The 19,956-nt window shown below is 42.0% G+C and overlaps 1 protein-coding gene across 1 annotated transcript in view; it reads left to right on the top strand.

The window, feature by feature from the left end:
* The window catches only part of DOCK2 (dedicator of cytokinesis 2), a 397,914-nt gene that overhangs the window by 48,328 nt on the left and 329,630 nt on the right, over positions 1–19,956 (top strand). Inside the window, exons 10-17 of the mRNA XM_025434190.3 lie at positions 4,585–4,720; positions 7,374–7,449; positions 8,653–8,729; positions 9,309–9,434; positions 10,662–10,786; positions 16,101–16,199; positions 18,004–18,076; positions 18,188–18,291. Of these exons, the coding sequence (XP_025289975.1) occupies positions 4,585–4,720; positions 7,374–7,449; positions 8,653–8,729; positions 9,309–9,434; positions 10,662–10,786; positions 16,101–16,199; positions 18,004–18,076; positions 18,188–18,291 (816 nt within the window). The remainder of the gene's footprint in view (positions 1–4,584; positions 4,721–7,373; positions 7,450–8,652; positions 8,730–9,308; positions 9,435–10,661; positions 10,787–16,100; positions 16,200–18,003; positions 18,077–18,187; positions 18,292–19,956) is intronic.

The raw sequence follows: 19,956 nt of genomic DNA, 5'->3' as shown, positions 1-19,956 counted from the left end.
TCTTTCTTTCTCACTCACATGCACACCAAGAACACATGCAGAGTACTGTGTAAACAAGTACAGATCGTTTCCAGCAATAATGTCTACGTGGACTGGGTATAGCAGCTATTCTGATTTATCAGTTAATTCATGGTTAACCTGAGTTTCTGTCTGGCTCAGACTTTCTGAAAACCTCTCTAAAATGTACCAGAAAAAAAAAAAAAAGACCTTCTAAGAACATTGACTACATTGGTAAAGTGGATATTCTGAACATAATCAAATCATAGGTGGCTAAAAATCTTAATGAGATCCTTAGATCATTCTTCTATATACCAATACTCCCTGGGCAAGACATATGTAGAAATGTTGAGATCAATTGTTAGTTGGATGATTTATGTCTGAAAGTGAGCCTGGCTTTTTAGTTCTGGAAAGACAAATGGTGGGAAAAAAGAAGATAAGGGTTATTATTTCCACCAAAGACCTATCTCTTGTCCTATTTCCATGAGGGTGTGTTAAGAGTGTGATCTTTAGGTACCTAAGGATATTGGTGTTCTCTGCATGCTCCTTTGGGGAGAAGAGCATTTATGAGATTTTTCACTCTGTTGCCTGCATTAGCAAGGGAAATAACAGAGGAGGAGCCAGGGAGGGATTTGGACGTCAGCCAAACCTATGAGTTTGATCCAGGAGTGACCGACATGCTAGATTAACCTACGTTGCTCTACAATAATTTTCCAGTTACAGCCCATTAAGTGCAATGTCTTATGTTATGTCACAATTAGATTGGAGTGCAGCTGATTTATTTTGTTTGTTATTTCCTGAAAAAATGGGCTAGCGGCATGGAATAAGATCATAGTCCTAATTGCTTAGACAAAGTTTTCCTGGCATATATAAATGTGTCTCAGTCCTGTTTATCTATTATTAGTTAGAAGGAGGGGCCTATTTATTTTCTTGATAAATAGGAAAGTCCCATGGGGCTTCTTGATTAAACCAGGAGACAGATGTTTCATGAGAGGGACAGGGACAGGGAATCAATCAGTGGTTCATTTTGCAGGGAACCAATTCATGATGTAAACATGCAGCAAAGGGCATCAGTGAATTTGTGTCTCTCATTATCAAAGAGAGTGTGACTCTGCCAGCATGGAATTTTTTGCCCATGTCACCACCTCTTCTTCCCATGGCCAACGAACTTGGGAACCTTGGTTGACTGCTTTAACGAGCGGATGCTTCTCCATCTTGAAATGATGGGAGTCTTCATTTTGGAACAAGGAAGCTTATGGTGTTCTAGATCCTTTTATTGATTCAAGAGCTATCCAATGAGTACTTACTATGAGTAAGCCCTGTGTCAGGTATTGGGGATACAGCATGGAATAAGCTGATGGGAACCTTGCTCTCAAGGTGTGATGGGGGGAATTCTGAAAATAAGTAAGTGAATAAATAAACAAAATGTCAGAAGACAATCCATGCAATCAGATAATTAAAACAGGGTGATGTGAAGGCATTTGGCTGGGAGTTACTCTCACTCGAGCATTGAGGTGATGTTTAAGTTGGAGATGAGATAAGACTTGGCAGGCATGTGCCTTTCTGGCCCCATTTCTCTTATCTCTGGCTGTTCGCTCTTTCTGGTTTCCTCTTTGAGGGTAGAGCCCTAGGAGCTGGCACATGGGTGGCGCCAACGATGAACTTGCCCCGTCTGTCTTACAAGCATTCACCCTCCTTGGCTCTATAAGAAGAAAGTAGAGTATACTATTTCCCTAAGAATTTGCCCAGTTTGGGGTTATTGTTAACACACAGGAAACAAGACTGAACAATAAAAGGAGTACTATTAGACTACTAAATAAAGTGACAGGTGTTTTAAGTTTTGTTGATCTTCCCTAATATGTCTGAGTTTTACAAGGCCAAAGTAAAAATGATTGAGAACGACCACAAACTGGAACAGTTCTGAGTGAGGACTCGGCATTTGTATACTCTCCAGAGAATAACCTGTGCTGGAGTATTTGCTATGCTTGTGTAACATGTTAAGATTCTCTAGTGCTAAGAGTCTTTGATGAGACAGCTCTTAAAGAACTGGCATCTTCCTTTGATCAAATTAAATCTTTTCAGAGAAGAGGAGTAGAATAAGGGTTTAGTTAAGAACCTTATAGGTTTATCTAGTAAGTTAGTTGCTAGAACTGCCATTGCAAAGTGCCAGAGTCTGGGTAACTTAAGGAACACATATTTATTTTCTCACAGTTCCGGAGGTTGGAAGTCCAAGATCAAGTTGTTTGCAGGGTTGGTTTCTTGTGAGGCCTCTCTCCTTGGCTTGCAGATGATCACTTCTCCCTGTGTTCTCACATGGTCTTCTCTACGTGTGTGTCGGTATCCTACTCTCCCCTGCTTAGAAGGACACCAGTCATTGCATAACCTCACTTTAGCTTAACCACCTCTTGGAAGGCCCTATATCCAAATACATTTTCGAGGTGCCAGGGGTTAGGACTTCAGCACATGAATTATGAGGGGACATAATTCAGCCCATAACATCTAGGAAGGATCTTTTCAGATGCCAGGGCCTTTGTGGTTCTGGAATGCCTCTGAAAGTTACCAAACTAGATATTTCAAAAACATGAAAATTCCTAATGAGACAAGAGAAGTAATTAAGGACAGACGTCATTATAAAGGAAACAAAACTTGAGGTCTTCAGGATGGGAATGATTCGGATATACAGAGGAATAAGAGGCAGGTATCTGAGGCAGAGATGTGGACAGGGGGCTTAGGAAGAAAGAGCGAGTTGAAAGTGAGCGTCATGTGTTTGTGGAGCAATAAAGGAATCTTTGTGACAAAAATAGAGTACTTACATGCAGAGAATAGTGGGGAATTGGTTGGCTAGGACAGCTGGAAATACATTATGTCTGTGAACTTTCACGTCAGTTGGGGAAGATTAGCACTAATAGGGTAGAAAATAGGGAGCTAGTACTGTTGTTGTGGGGACAGAAGTGAAATAATGAACATGGCTTCTAAAGATACATTTGTAGGGGATTTCAGGGTGGGTGGGAGGAAGGAGTCAGACAGGCCAGAGAAAAGGATGTCCAACCATCTGCAGGTGAGGTAATTGGGATCTTAAATTCAGGTGCCTACAGAGCAGGGCAGGGGATATAAATGAGTGGCTGAGCTTCCTTCGTCGGAAAGCCCTCTTTCCCTTGTCTTCCCTTCCCCTCTGCCCCACAGGGAGAATTTGGAGAGTAGGGAAGCAGATGTCCATTCCCCCAGCTGGTAAAAGGACAGCCCTTGTATCAGTCAATAGTCCTCCAGAGAACCTGAACCAATAGGATATACGGATAGATGTATTCTAAGGATTTGGCTCCTGTGATTGTGGGGGCTGGCAAGTTTGAAATCTGACTGGCTGGCCAGCAGACCTGAAACTCAGACAGGGTTTCTGAGGCAGAATTTGTCTGTCTTGAGGCAGAATTTCTTCTTTACTAGAAAACTTCAGGTTTGGGTACTGGAGGTACAACATGAAGAGGCTTTAAGACCTTCAACTGATTGGATGAGGCACATCTACATTATGATAGATAATCTTCTTGACTTAAAGTCAACTGATGTTCATCAGACCTACGAAATACCTTCACAGCAACATCTAGACTAGTGTTTGGCCAACCACTAAGCACCACAACCTAGCCTAGTTCTCATCTGTAAAATGGGGGATGCAATAATGTATCTACCTTAGAGAGTTGTTGAGGAACAAACAAGACCATGGCTTATGAAAAATTTAGCACAGTGCATGATGCATTAGTGTAGTTCACCATGTCAGTGTTCTTCCTTCAAGACACATACTTGAGTGTGCTCCGACGTCCCCCTTGAAGTTTGCTTTGGCCACCTCCCTTGCTTTGGTCACTGAAATGCAAGCCAAAGTGATATGTCCATTCTGAGTGGAAGCTTTAAGAGCCAGTAAGTGATTTGCCACTTTCTCTTCTCCTGCTGTGGGGACAGTGGAAGCACCTGTTGAGATAAGATGGATCATCTGTCAGCTAGGAGCTCAGGGTAGGTAAATGAGGCCCCACTCATTGGCAATGCTCCAGCCATCTGCATTGGAAAGGTAGGCTGATCTAGAAGTAAAAATGTATGTAGTCTTATAAGCTCTGAGATGCTGGGACTGTTTGGTGCTACAACAACCCATTCCTGAATGATATACATACATCGAGGTGCTCAGTAAATGGTAACTATTGGGATTTTTTCCCCTCTTCTTTTGCTTTCTCCCTCAGTGGTGCTGAGCAGTGATGAGACAGATGAAGTCATTTGTAGAAAATGCCATTTGTATCCATCAGTTGACATGTAGGAAATGCTGCCTGTATAAGTGATATTGTACTTCTATCCTTCTCCCCCTATTAGTTTGAAATTGAAGAATTAGGATTGAACACCAGGGACCTGTCACTCAGTTTCCTTCCTAAAACTCACCTTTCTTATCAATGAAATGGTTGTGATCCTCTTAATTTCTACCTTTCCCAGGACTAATTGTATGATTGTTCCATGTACACTAAGTGCTAAGTACATCCCCACAATTTACTATTAGTAGGCTTTCTTTTCTACTTCTTAAAATGCATGATATGTAACTATTCATTTCCTGCCTTACAGGATCTCGGAAACAAAGATCTCAACAGGGATAAAATTTACTTGATTTGTCAAATAGTCCGAGTTGGGAAGATGGATCTCAAGGATACTAATACAAAGAAGTGCACGCAAGGACTGAGGCGGCCCTTTGGGGTGGCAGGTAATGACACACTACACACCATTAACTTTTATCGAAATGCAAATTTTATACTGCTGAATTTTAAAGATTATTTCTTTCCCTCTCCTCCCTGCCCCCCCACCACCAAATTTATACCAGAAATCTCCTAATACCTACATTTCTGGTGACTAAACCAAAATAATTGGTGACTAGGTCCAGATTTATGATGAAGGCAGTGAATAATAGATTCCTTGTGTCTGCAGCAGAGCATTGGGAGCATGGTGCTGTCTGAGCAGTTGTCGCCTTTGCTCCCCAGCGTGGTGAAGAAGGAAGAACAGTACGAGTGGGATCTAATTATGAGGAGCAAATCATTTTTTAAAAAAATATCCAGGACAGGAAATGCAGTTACACAGAATGAGTCACTGGCCACACATCTAAATTCCAGATGGAAGTGGACATTTGGAGAGTCAGTGTGACCAAATGAGGTTGCTCAAAAGCAACCTCACCTCTGCATTTTTCTCTAAGCCTTAGTTCTCTCTTGGAGTTTCCAAAAATTCATCATTCTTGTTCCACTTTTATGGTTTTTGTTATTTAACTATAACTGGCATTATTATTTACCTAATATATTTTCTTTTAATTAACCCACTTTAAAGTACCCTTTTTTATTAAAAGACCATTTAAAGACCTGTGGAGGGATCCCTGGGTGGCTCAGTGTAAAGCACCTGCCTTTGGTCCAGGGCATGATCCTGGAGTCCCAGGATTGAGTCCCACATCAGGCTCCCTGCATGGAGCCTGCTTCTCCCTCTGCCAGTGTCTCTGCCTCTCTCTCTGTACCTCTCATGAATAAATAAATAAAATATTTAACAAAAAAATAATAAAAATAAAAATAAAGACCTGTGGAAATAGCAATTGATATGCCAGTTTTATTTCTTTTTATTAAAATATATATTTTTAGTCATGTACCATTTATAATTCTTCTATATCATATCTAAACCAACAGTTTTGGGATGCCTGGGTGGCTCAACGGTTGAGCATCTGCCTTCAGCTCAGGTCGTGATCCTGGAGTCCTGGGATCAAGTCCTGAATCTGGCTCCTTGCATGGAGCCTGCTTCTTCCTCTGCCTGTGTCTCTGCCTCTCTCTGCATGTCTCTCTGAATAAATAAATAAAATCTTTAAAATAAAAATAAAAAATAAACCGACAGTTTTAGGTTCTTCCTTTCAAGGTACCCTGATCTGTATTCACAAACCAGTTGGCTCTCCAACTAGTCTCCTGGCACTGCTTGCAAAGTGGTGGGGTGGAAGAAGTTAGCTTATAACTGAGCTAACTGGTTTTTTAACCAGACATTATTGCTAGTTAGCTAACTAGGTGACCTTGGGCAAACATTTTTTTCCAGGGCCTTAATTTCATTATCTGAAAAATGAGAGACTTCAACCTGATTCATTCGTGCCCTGCTCTGAAATGCTGATTCTATATAAGAGATACTCCTGACATCACAATGTACCTGTTAAGGGCAGTAGGGGTCCTTGAACCTTACCTTAAGATGTGCCTTTGTCCCTATCTGTAGTCTGCTCTCTTTTGTTTTCAGGTGACAACAATGGTGTAACAGAAAGGTTCAACCATATATTGCTTCAGGCATAGCTGGATCCAGGAACTCAAATTTATATCTCACTATCTTTCAGCTCCTATGTCCTCTTGTTTATTCTGAAGATGACTCTTCAATTAGTTCATAAAATGTGGGCCAGCTGTTCCAAGCTTCAATCCTACCAGTTTAGTAATTCACCTCTTTCCCTGAGTTTTAGTAGAAGCCTCAGGAGCATGAACATAGGCCATGTGCTCATCCCCTAAGCACTTACTTTGGTCCTCTGATTGGGCAAGTCCTATGAACAAGAGATTGCTCTACCCAAACTATGCTCACTGAGAGTGGGTGAGGAATAAATTCAAATAGCTAGATGTAGTCACTGGAAGATTATTACCTCAATGGTTTTAATGGTTCCTGACCAGGGCCTGGAGGGTTTGAGGTATTACGCTTTTAGGGTCTGTGCTATATTTGACTAAATTTTCTTCATGCCTCTCCCTTGCCCTCACATTCATTTCTATAATCCCCTCTCTAATGCAGTTCTTTACTTTGGTTTTATGGACCTTTAGTGGCTAATTTAAGGAAAAGTTTCAGAGGATTCAGGATCCTTCTGGAATTGCAGGGTTCAAAGATCCTATAGTCATATATCTGTGCATATGAGCATGTTTATGAAAAGGAGGTGAGTAGATTCTTAGGTCCCATAGGGGGTCATTGTGCTTGGGTTTTTTAGGCACTATAGGCATCCAATGCATATATGTCAAATCCAAACCTACTTGTTTAATTTCATTGCCACTGTTCTGACTCTTTACTTTTTGCCTCTGCTAAACCACAATCTCTTGGATATTTCTGTGGCCTGCTGACCTTCCAGCCAGCTTTGTCCAGAAGTGTTTGTGAGGTGCTGCACATTATGAACCCTTGCTGTCTGATGCTGACTTGCTTGCCTTTTTAGACTTTTTTTTTTTTTTTTTTTTTTTTTGCCTTTTTAGACTTTTTAGACTTTTTCTTTTCTACAATCTCATCCCATTGACATCATTTCCTGGGAGCGGGAGGCCATAAATCATTAATCGATTTTTCTTTCCGTTTTTGTTTGTTTGTTTGTTTGTTTTGTTTGTTTTTAGTTATGGACATAACAGACATCATCAAGGGGAAAGCAGAGAGTGATGAAGAAAAGCAGCACTTCATTCCTTTTCACCCGTGAGAGATTTCCCATTTCTCTCCTTTCTCTTAAACCACACCCCTATTCATTGAGGGCTGCTCAAAAGCAAGGTGAACTGATTTCCCTCAGTTCCTGATTGGCCTGGGGGCGCTTCCCAAGAAGAGAGAGCAGGAAGAAAATGATGATCTCAGTGCCAAGGCACTTGAACAGACCAGCTTTTCCCCCATTCATTCCTCAGTTGTTATTTATTCAACAGAGTGTGATTGAAAGCTGGCAGGGGGCTGGGCGCTATGTTAAGCATGGGGTATGAAGCAGTCAATAAGATAGACATGGCCGGGTCTTTATGGAGCTTATGTTTAGATGGGGTAATGAACAGATAATCAACAAAAGATTAATGCATTAATTACAAGTAATACGGGAACAACAACTCTGTGAAGCAACAGCTTATCAGGAATATATAACAGGGAATTGTCACCTGGTTCTCATGGATAGAAATATCTGTGACTTCAGAGGAGGGTAGTGAGAAGGATAAATGTCCTTTTTCTGCCCTAAAAGGATTCTGTGAGAAAGCAGGACCCTCAGTTTGAGAATATCATCCTTACTTTGTTACCCCAAGGATGTCCAAGGAGAATGAAGTTTTGTTACTGGTAATGAAGTCAGTGACTCTAGTTAAGGTATGTAATTAGGACTGAACAGGAGCAGCTAGTCTTTGCCACCTTGCTGAACAGACGTTCTTTTTTGAGTGCTGAGGAATCCTTCCTTTCTAAAAGCATTCTAGAGGGAAAAAAAAAAAGGCCTTTACTTGTAGCACTGATATCCCCAAATCTCAGACCCATGTTGCTTTGTGAAAAAGAGAAATATGTTACTTTTTTTTCAAAAAAGATTTTATTTATTTGAGAGTAAGAAAGAGCTTGTGCATAGGTGGGAGGGAGGAGAAGAAGGAGCAGGAGAAGCAGATTCCCTGCTGAGCAGGGAGCCTGAATCCGGACCGAGGCTCTATCCCAGAACCTCTGGAAGCATGACCTGAGCCAAAGATAGATGTTTAATGGACTGAGCCACCCAGGTGCCCCGAGAAATATGTTTCCTGATGGCATGTATGCTGTCTGAGCTGGCATGGGCAGGCTCACTTTTTACCTAAGGTGTATGGAGGGGCTGGGAACTTTCTGGAGCACGTGGAACCACAAGGTGGGGACCCCATGAGAGTACCATGCAAGCATTTTGTGCTTTCTTTTCCTTCCCAGAGTGACAGCTGAGAATGACTTTCTCCACAGCCTGCTGGGCAAAGTCACAGCCTCCAAGGGAGACAGTGGAGGGCAAGGTACAGTGCCACGGTGTGCTGAGTGGGCTCAGCTCTGGCTTGGGAGTTCTTGATTCTTTGGAAAACAGATCAAAATCCGAAACCCTGGAAAATGTAGCCTTCCTTCTAGACAAGACTGTTGTGAAAAATGGGAGCATGTGATCTATGGAAATGGAAACCACATCTCCTGAATCGGGGAGGCATGTTCTAGTGCCCAAAAGAAGAGGTGAACTGATATATCCTGACTATCTCTCATGTGTCAGGCACCTTAATGTATCTCCATATTTGATTTAATTCTTACCACAGTTCTGTGAGATAGATGGTATCCATTCCACAAAGACTGGGCTTAGAGAGGTGGATTAATTTGACAGAAGCTGACACTGTTGGAAGTTACCAGTGCGATTCAGACCAACAGATGTCTGGCTCCAGAGCACCTCTGCTTTCCACCTTCCTTCCTGCTTCTCGGTTGGATCACTGCATCTGTAATTGTTTCTCTCTGCTTCCAGTGGTCTTCTCCAGGAAGAGCCCAAAGGGAGAGATGAGAGGGTGAGATTGAGAATACCTTGTAGTGGGCTTTTCATGGTGAGCATTCCCTTCCAGGCCTCTGGGTGACAATGAAGATGCTTGTGGGTGACATCATTCAGATCCGCAAGGACTACCCACACTTGGTGGACAGGACCACTGTGGTGGCCAGGAAACTGGGCTTCCCAGAGATCATTATGCCAGGTTAGGCCTTCCCCTGGGGTGGGGGTTGGGGGTGGAGTGGGGGTGGTGGTAGTTTGGCTTATCACATTTTCTTTTTAAAAAGTCAACCACTTCTTTTTCTACTGCCTTTTCTCTATTTCTCTGCCTGAAGGAAACCACTGAAAAGGATTCTTGTATATCTCAAAATCTTCCATACATTCATGTAATAAACACAAACACATAGATACACACACATGCACTTTTTTCCCCTCGCAGATGGGATCACACTTCATATGCTGTATATACCATTACTCTATATACTTTATACAGTGTTCTACAACTTGCTTTATCACTTAATAATTTATCATGGACATCCTTTCTACTTTACTACATATAGAATGATTCTATTCTTTTGGGGAGAATATTGTCACTCTCTTAAATTTTTAAACTAATTTTTTTATAACCAGAGGACTCCATGCCTGTTGTAAAATGTTCAAATAGCATGAAAAGGTAAAAAGTGGAATGTTAAAAGCTCTCTCAAATTTTTGCCTCCAGAAATAACCACTATTAAAATTGTCCAAATGTGTGTATAATAAAATAAAAACAAATGAGATTATATAGTAACACTGTTTTAAAACTTCCCTTTTTGTCTTTAACCTGCCTTAGACTTGTGTCCACAACTGCTCTTACTGATATACTCCTTTTCACAGTGTATAGTCGTCCACTGGGGGCCTGTGCTGTACCTGTTTTACCTGAGACATCAATTCCTTGTGCATTCCTCTGGGGGGTTTTCATTTCTTATTGCCTCCCATTCCTGAAGACCCTCCAAACCTCCTTCCTGACCCCCGTGTTCCTTGGATACTCGCAAAATCACTCTGTCTGCTCCTGCACAGTAAAAGATCTGTGGCTGCAACTGTGGACTGTGGTTGTTATTCATGGGCCAAGGAGCTTTCCTTTGCCTTCCCAGAAGGTGTCACTAGAGGATGGAAATTCAATAATTTTAATGGAGAGAACACAGCCAATTTTGATCATCCCACCTACCTTTTTGCAACTGATGTCCTAGTGTTCTTCTATCCCCTTGTTACCTATTTCTCCAGCCTCCCTGATGAGGAAACAATGCTTTTTTTTGAAATGTGTCTGATCTTAATTTCATTAGTGGACAGTAAGGTGGGGCACTTGCCTTCACACCCCCACTCCCTGTGCCTTCTAGTCAGTGTCTCTCCTGCGGCATAGACACCAACTCTTGTCTCTCTCTCCCTCTGCCTGCAGGGGATGTCAGGAATGACATCTACATCACTCTATTACAAGGCGACTTTGACAAGTACAACAAGACCACGCAGAGAAACGTGGAAGTGATCATGTGTGTGTGCGCGGAGGATGGCAAAACACTGCCTGTAAGGGACTCTGCTGCTACTCTGGGTGCCCTGGCTGCCTTGGGTGCTTCTGCTCACAAAGATTTGCTTTTCCCATCCCAATGTGCTCGCTAAATGTCAGGTGCCTTCGAGATGGCTTTGAGCAACGTGATCTACATCTTTAGAACTTGGTTTGCATGCTGGCCTGTAGTAAGACCTCATGTTGTTTTTTTTTTTTTTTTTTTTTTGACCTCATGTTGTTTTGTCTTTACATCAAACCAGTGTTTCAGTGTCTGTTTCTTTCCTTTCATGATCCCTTCTTTTTCTTTTTTTATTCTCCCCTCCCCCCCCCCTTTTTTTTGCTTGGCCTCAGCTTACAGGTCAGCTGTTTGCTGTTAAAATGTTGTTCTGATTGAAACCTGAGCTGGTTTATTTGGGCAAAATCCATGGCAAGAAAAAGGATCAATACAGAGCCTTGGGCTGGTGTGGAGACTCAGGATGGCCTCAAAACAGACATTCCCAACGCTTAATCCAACTCCCTAGCACTCAGCTAGAAATTCTGGTGGAAAGCCTTATTCGTAATTGGTCTCCAGAGGGCCAACACAGTGTATTCAAGAATGCAAAGCACATTGCTATAAATATTTATACAGCATATGTCCTATACAATATTTCTCATGTGTGTTTACATTTATTTACTTATATTTCCTTTAAGGTTGTCAGCAATTGTGTCCAGTGTGTGGGAGGGTTCTGCTTCTCAATTTCTCATTTTGGAGTCCTAAGCTGAAAATAAAATCAGCTCTCAGCAGCCGTTTCAGCATGGGCAAAGATTCCTCTTAGGCCACAGTAGGTGATTAGATAGCACAGTGGGGTGGGGATGTGAGTATTGATAAGTCATCTGCTCTAGCCTTGGGGCCTGGGACTCAAGCAGATTTTGCTACCCTCTACCTAAGAACAAAACTAGCATTCACAGAGGAATTACTATATGCAAGATGCTGAGATAAGTATGATGCATTTGTACAGAGGAGGAAACTAAACCTTCAAAGGAAACAACTTTCCCAAGGTCGTAAATTTTGTACATGTCAGAGATGGGGTTTGAGCCCAGGTTTTGGGCCCTCTTAAACACTTGACACTAATGCCTATCCATTCAAAAAAAAAAAAAATCCTCCAGTTTATTTCTCCTTTCAAAAATGATGCTAATAGGGCAGCCTGGGTGGCTCAGGGGTTTAACGCTGCCTTCAGTCCAGGGTGTGATTCTGGAGACCTGGGATCTAGTCCCATGTCGGGCTCCCTGCATGGAGCCTGCTTCTCCCTTTGCCTGTGTCTCTGCCTCATTCTCTCTCTCTCTCTCTCTCTCTCTCTCTGTGTCTCATGAATAAATAAATAAAATATTTTTTAAAAAATAAAATAAATTTAAAAAATGATGCTAATAACCACTTCTATCAAATTCTGAGAAGATTCATAATTATTTTTTGAATTTAAAGAAATCCCATTGTCTTTTTGTTGGTAAAGATTGGTCCTATTAATTAATATCTAGCTGAACAAAAATCCAAGTGTCTAACTCATCCTCTTTTTGTTGGATTCTGAAAAGTAAAGTAAGTGAGAGACACTCTGCTCAAAGGAACACAAAAGAAGAGCAAAGGGTTTTTATCTGAAAGGGAAATTGCATTTCACAAACGTATAGACCATTGCTTTGAAGTTATTTTTATCCAACTACCTGTTGGAGAACTTTTAAACCTCAGCTTCATTTTTAAAAACACTGATACACTTGCCTTCAATGTTGCCAAAGGACAAATTAGAAGGAACAGTTAACAGGAAAGCAGGCATTTTATCTCGCTTCTGAACCATTCTTACTTCCAACCCTCTGCCACCCTTTCCAGTCACACCCAACCAGGCTGAGCAGACACATTCATCAAAGATGAATATATAAGCAAGTATTCTGGGGGCAGAAATGGAGAGGTAACTATGGGGCATGGTGGTAATTGCAGTTTCCTCTATTAGGCAAGTTATGGGGGAGTTCAGCTGACTGACTATTGAAAATTGCTAAGGAAGCCTGTGGGAGGCTGTTCTTTCTTTATTTGCGGAAATAAATATTACTGCCTAATTAAGTGTCAGGCAGCACACTCAAACACTCTTGATCCTGGTAGGTTCCTGTGAGAACAGTCCCTTGAGTGATATCTATTTCTTTTCCTGCTCCAGGTGCACACTGCCCTTGGAAGAGCAGGGCCAAGGACAGAGCGAGTAGGTTACACTTGTCCTTGGCTCACTTTGGGGTTTTAGCAACCTTGTTCAGGACGGGCCATAGCAGAGAAGCTAATGGGGTGGGTTCTGGTATCAAACAGATCAGGTTCAAATCCCAACCTCCCTTCTATCTGCATAATCTTGGGCAAGTTTTATTTGTCTGTTAAAGAAGAATCATCATCTCCTCCTCATGGGGTTGTGAGTTAAACAAAATGGTAGCAGTAAAGCACCTGGCATACAGTAAATACTTGGAAACAAGAAGGAGGGGTAATGTTCAGGAGGCAGAACGACTGGCAGGAACCGAGGCAAATGGGCAATCTGATGGGGATGGATGCCAGAAGCAAGTCTGAGGACCAGTGAGAAGACTTCAATGCGAGGCTGAGGAACCTCTGCTCTTCTGAGACCAGTTAGCTTATGAGGGTAGAGGCAGAGCATGAAGAATAGGGTAGTATAGTGGTTAAGATCATGAACTCTGGGGCCAGGCAGCCAAGTTCAATTTCCGGTGCAGCCTGGATTAGCGGAATGACTTTGAACAAATTATGTAATCTCTCTATGCCTACAGTTTTCTGTCTGAATAGTAGGAGAATAGCAGTTAACACCTTGCTTTTGTGAACATCAAATGAGGTGCTACATAATAGGTGTTCATTAAAATTAGCCATTATTACTAGAAAGGTATAGTAGTCTTCCGGCTTGATTCTTGCCTTGTGCATGCTAATTGGCCCCTTCCCAGTATATAGCCTGATAGATGTAGAACACTCTGGCTGTTAAAGTCCATTCACATCCATGGTCTCATTTGTTCCTCAGGTGATTACTGCCAGGTAAGTAGGGCCTGTATGAGGGGGCTGACTTTTCCTCCTGCTAAGGTATGTCTACCAAGACTAAGTCAGCATTAAAGCCTCTAGGCTTCCTGATTCCTACTCAGATTGCCTTCAACTGACCTGAAACCAACTAGGAATTCTTACTGCTAATTGGGGACCACGGGGCTGAGCAATTGGGCAAATTATTGAATAGGCTTACTTGAGACATATATAAATTTATATTTTCTCTAAAACCGGGCTTAGTCCCTGGTCATGATTCTTGACACATGTGGAAACATTCAATTTTATCTCTGGGATGTTGAAGGTGAGAATCTTAGGTCTTTCTCAAAGTAATACTGAATCTTTATTTCTATAGCCTTAGACAATCAAAAATTTTCATCACCAAGATAGTTTTGTGGGAATCAGTTGCAACTTTACTTTTACCAGAGATATATGTGTAGTTTTAGATTTTATAAGCTACATGGGATTCACTGGAGCTACAGAAACTCTAAGCCCATAAATGTCACTGGATTATAAATCTTGGGAAGCTGGAAAGCATCTAGCTTGTATGGAAGGACAGAGAGATAGTGGGTCTGAAATGTATGGTAGCTCTGCTATCATTTTGGGCAAGTAACAACCTCTCAGGGCCTCAGTTTTCTCAGTTTTGAAATGGAGATAATAGCAGTGATCATTGGTGGTGGTTGTGAGGATTGGATTAAGTGAGGTAGTACATGTAAAGGGCTCAGCATAATGGTGGACAAAAAGCAGTCTCTAAATGGTTAGAAAGACTTTGAAAGCATGTTTATAGTTCAGGCTTAAAAATTTCTGAAAGACTCCATCCCACTGAAAACCAAGAGAATGTCTTTCCTTATTTTTAGTTTACTGGTTATTCTTGTTTTTTTAGAGGTTAATCTGAAAGAACACTATATCCTTATTTTGAAATGGATTCGATTTGGCTGTGAGTTCCATCAATCATTCTTGCCCTCTAGCTCAGAAGTAAAGAGGGAGAATCCCAGTGAGAGAGGCAGGATTCTCCTTCCCACAAGTTAGCTTCTCTCTCAGGAGGTCCTCGAGTGCTTCTAACTGGCCGACTTTGGTTATTTAACCTGGTGGGTGGACGTGGGATGGGAGGATGGAGTCAAGGATCCATTGATGAATCTGATGAAATCTGGTAAGAGGTGAGGAGTCTGTTATCCTAAAAATGCCCAGAAGCATGCAGTTTTGCAATTTGGGAGCTTGGGGCTCTAAAACCAATTTTTATGTCCCTAAATCTCTGGAAAGTGGAGGTAAAATTCTTAGGCCCCTTTCTGGGTGACACTAACTTAGATCTTGTTTGGGGGCCAAACAACTAGAAAGAACAGAGAGAGGTAGAATTAGGGGCTGACAGACTCTATCAGAAGATAATTTTCCTTGGTATTGTGAGGTTGATTTTTATGACAAACAATAAATGTCCTATACAGGTATGCTTGCTCTGTGCTCAGTCTCTGCTTGGAATCTCTTTCCCACATTTCTGCTCAAAGACAACTTGGAATCTTTCTTCAAGATCCTCACCTGTCATCGCCTCTAAGAATCTGCCCTGGATTCTCAGACTGCACTTAAGTGTCCCTTCTCTGTGACCTATTATATCAAAGACATAAATGTGTCTACCATCACATTGTGTTATTTAGTGATTTGTCTGCCTTTTTTTTTTTTTTTTTTTTTTAGTGATTTGTCTGCTTATCCAACAATCCCTCCCCCAAACTGTGAACTGTCATGTCAGGTTTAATATTTGACTCAGGCCCATATCCCAGTGCTTGGCATGGGCCTGATACCAGAAGATGCTTGGTAACCGTGGGGCTCCCTTAGCCCCTCTGCCCCTGCAGCTCTCTGCAGCCCAGGCTCCCAGTCCTTTCCCAGCTTCTGTGTTAACATCAGATCCATCAGAATGAGCTGCTGCTTGACTGATCTGAGCCTGTTTGTAAACTTTGTGCACATTCAGATTTAAGGAACAAATAGGATTAATAAGACTGGCAGCATGCAGTAACTCCAAGGCTGGTTACCATTTATAATAAGGCAGTCACATCAGTGCTTTGGTGCGCTCCAGTGGTTTCCAGAATGCAAGTAATAGAATTTCTGTAGTTAAGCAGCTGTCACTCCAGGGGCCAGGGATGTTCATGTATAAATCTGTAATGTAGAAGGATACCTGACAGAAGAGTTGGTGACGGCGGGGGGGTGAGGGGTTCCCAGACCCTAAGGTCAGTGTTGGCTGTGGGACCAAAATTGCCCAAGCACAGAAAATGGCAATTCTGTAGTGTTTTTTCTCTTTGTTTTTCTTGGGTCAGAATGCAATTTGTGTGGGAGCTGGGGACAAGCCCATGAATGAATATCGGTCCGTTGTGTACTATCAAGTCAAACAACCACGGTGGATGGAAACAGTCAAGGTAATAATAATAAATAATAATTATAGCAGTAAACATGTATCTCGGGGCTCTAAGACATCTCCCTAAATTCTGAAGCAATACCTTAGTGTGTGTCCAGTGGTGTGTCAGGCAATGGAAATGGTGGCTCAATGGGTGAGTACCCTGGTTCTTTTGATCATCCTTCCCAGACCCAGGACCAGCCACTATAGGATTGTCCAGATGCATCTTCTTGCTAACAGTGCATAACGCACCAAGCTATGTCATTCTGCTCAGCCATGAGGAGCAACAGAGCTTGCAAGTGAATGTGAACCTATGAAAGACCACTTAATGCCTGAAAGATATTGTCTTGGGAGGGTGCATGAGACAAAAGTGACATTAATCACAAATATTCACATTACCCAATTATCACACGAAGCAGAACAGAATATCGTGTGTTGGAAGAAGAGTTTGGAATTAATTCAGTGAACGGTGAAGCTTGAACACAGCTTCAAATATCTCTGTCTTAAAAAAAAAAGTGTCTGTCTTGTAATTAGTAGCAGTCTCCATTCACCCGGTGCTCTGAACCCAAATACAAGACGTTCATGTAAGTTCGTTTTCCTAGATAGCTATCCAAAACTCCGTGGTTCTTGCCTGTCACCTATATTCCTATTTTCCCCAGTCAGTCTCCCTGCACTCACTCTTTTCAGGATGATGGCCTGCCCAACTTTGCAGTCAGAAAGCTATTGAGCCAAGATGGTTTTCTCTTTTCTGTGTTCTCTTGTACTCTAGTTATTTCTCTTTGCTAGCCCGTGTCCATGGTTGTTAAAATAGATGTCTCTCCATGTGAACCCTGAGCTTTCAAGTTACAGAGCTTCTGCCTTGCCTCAGCAAGGCCACCATTTCATATGACTATAGTTTGGAGTGGCCATTTGATTTTACAATGGAATGAATTGGACTGCAGTGCCCATCAGACTCTCAGTTCCTTTGTTCTGTCTGAAATCACAAATGGTGGAACTCTTCAGGCTCAAATTTCATTCTCTGGAGCAGAAAGTGCCCCAAGAATACATCTGTTTGGCTTTTAAGAGTCACCTATAAGTGTAAACTTGTCCCTTTTAAAAATCAAAGTGGTTTCCTCACAGGTCGCTAAGCTTCTCTGCTTTGGCTTGAATTGCACATTACAGAGAGAGCTGTGAGGTGTTGGGAGGTAGGCAGTCCAGAGCCAGACCTGATGCATCTCAGTCAAGGGTGCAACAGACCACCACTGGACAGTGAAACTGGGGTGACCAAGGACTGAGGGATTTGGCTCTGTGTCTTCAGAGGTAAAAGCATCTCAGTATCTGTCCAGCCAAGGATGGGAATGAGCCCCAGGATTTTCCCAAATATTATTGGATTCAAGCATTTTTATGAATTTGCATAAACAAGGGTCCTCAAGCATACCCCCTAATGACCATTGCTAATTTTCTAAGCCCTGCTGCAATTGCCAGAACTCCTGGAGTGTGTAAGGAAAATGTGCATTGTGCAGTTTGCATTGCATCAAATCCTGTGCTAAAGTTATGTGACTTTTATATCAATTTGGGGAGATTCATTTTAACCCACCATAATTTACGGACCTCTTTTCATTGGGTAGGAATGCAATTTGCTAAATGGATTACATTTGGTATTTTATTTTCTCTTCATAGCTAGTTCTTATGTAATTTATTTACAGTTCATCAGGCTTGATGGATGGGTAATGAATCAGCATGCAGCTCTCTTAGTTAAATGGTCAGACTGCCTTTTGGGGGGTGGGCTGGAGTAGGGAAGGCTGATTAACTCATTGTCTCCTGAGCTTTGGTTTCTGCTTTCCAAGGTGGCTGTCCCTATTGAAGACATGCAGAGGATCCATCTGAGATTCATGTTCCGACATCGGTCATCCCTGGAATGTAAGTACCTGACCAAATGGCATCTCTGAAGCTCCCCTGAGGGGAGAGGAGTGGGACAACTGGGTGGCACATGTGTCATTTTCTTTCCTGACCTCACAATGCTATTTCCAGCTAAAGATAAAGGAGAAAAGAACTTTGCCATGTCCTATGTGAAGTTAATGAAGGAAGATGGGACCACTCTGCAAGATGGATGCCACGACTTGGTTGTCCTAAAGGTACCATGAGTTTGAATTAACTCTGCAATGAGTGGGATACAGGAAGCCAAGGGAAGATGACAGGATTGCTTAGTGGTTAACAGCAAGGGCCACAGAATCACACACAACATCGTTCACCAGCTGTGTGCCCTTGCACAAAATCTTAACTTTCTGCCTCTGCTTCTCTCTCTATGAGCCTTCAGTGAATAATTGTTGAGTATCACATAAGACCACTCATGTAAACACAATCATGATGGCACATAGCACATTGAATAAGTGGAAAAGGTTATTGTTACAAACAGAATGGGCTATTGACTCTGTAAAGACCTCCGTGGGATGTGTAGAAGACCAGCAGGAAACATTTGAGAGTTGCCTCACTGCCACTAATGGAAACATATCAGAATCTGGGGTCCCAATCCTGCTACTAACTAAATCTGGAATCATCTCACACAATTTCCTGAGTGTCAGTTTCTTTTTTCTTAAGTGCAATGGTAATATTTATGACAAACCAGTGAAATTACCCATGTGGAAGGGCTGTGTATAAAAAGGTGTACAGATAGTAGCCATTGTTATTTTACAGATAGTAGCCATTGTTATTTTACAGATAGTAGCCATTGTTATTTTACATCAGGAGACTGGTACTGTTTTCCTGAAGTGGAAAGTGTTTGCCTTGATCTCACCTGCACGCTTTCCCACAACCTCTCTTGTGGCAGCAGGATGTCTGTGCTGGAGACAAAGCCTGTGTTTGTGAAGGAAGACAAGACTAAGCCACCTGCATAAGGATCAACACTTGTCCTTGGCATTCTCAGCCCCAGGGGCTGAAAACACTCTTTTGCCTGTGGTCCCCATGGCAAACAGAGCCTCATCAAGGCTTCATCACCAGGCACTCTGAGTTTCTCTGGCTTTTCTGAAAACCTCCACCCCCTTCTTCTGCACAATTGCTATCTTCTCATTTAGGACACATCAAGGTAGTTCTTACCTTGAAAGCCATTCTTCCTCAATGGACTCTGAATTCATGGGGGGTGGGAGGGAGGCCTAGTCAGAGTCAGTTTGCAAGGTATTCATCTTCCTTAAGTTTCAGTTTCCTCATCTGTAAACTGAGGATGACAGCAGTGTCTGCAACAGTGATAGTAGCCATTGTGAGGTTTAAATGAAATGAACCAAGGCATATGAAGCACTTAGAGCAGCATCCAGTAAGAGTAAGGGCTCAATAAACATTAACTCCTGTAATGCCTACCTGTAACCATTCATTTCCATATGCCATGGGACTTAGATGTCTAACAACTCTGCTAAAAGCTCTATATGCATTATGTTCAATTAGTCTGCCCCAAATTTCTAGGAAGTAGGTAATATGGTTAGTCTTCAGTTTAATCATGAGAAAAATAATACACAGACAGACCAAGCAATGCATCCAAGATATCACAGACTTTGAATGGTAGAACAGGGTCTAGATCCCAGGACTTTCAGACTCTAGTGCTTTTGCCATTAACTTTTCCTTTAAGCCAATTCTTTACCTTGCTGGTGGGCATGTGTTAACATCTCAAGAAATTTAGGAGGGCCTTGGTGGCTCAGTCAATTAAGTGTTCAGCTCTTGATCTTTGCTCAGGTTTTACATCAGGGTTGTGAATTAAAGTCCTGCATTGGGCTCCATGCTGGCTGTGGAGCCTACTTTAAAAAAAAAAAAAA

This window comes from Canis lupus, chromosome 4 (genome assembly GCF_003254725.2).
Source record: "Canis lupus dingo isolate Sandy chromosome 4, ASM325472v2, whole genome shotgun sequence".
NCBI classification, from domain to species: domain Eukaryota; kingdom Metazoa; phylum Chordata; class Mammalia; order Carnivora; family Canidae; genus Canis; species Canis lupus.
This window is presented reverse-complemented; position numbering and strand designations above follow the sequence as displayed.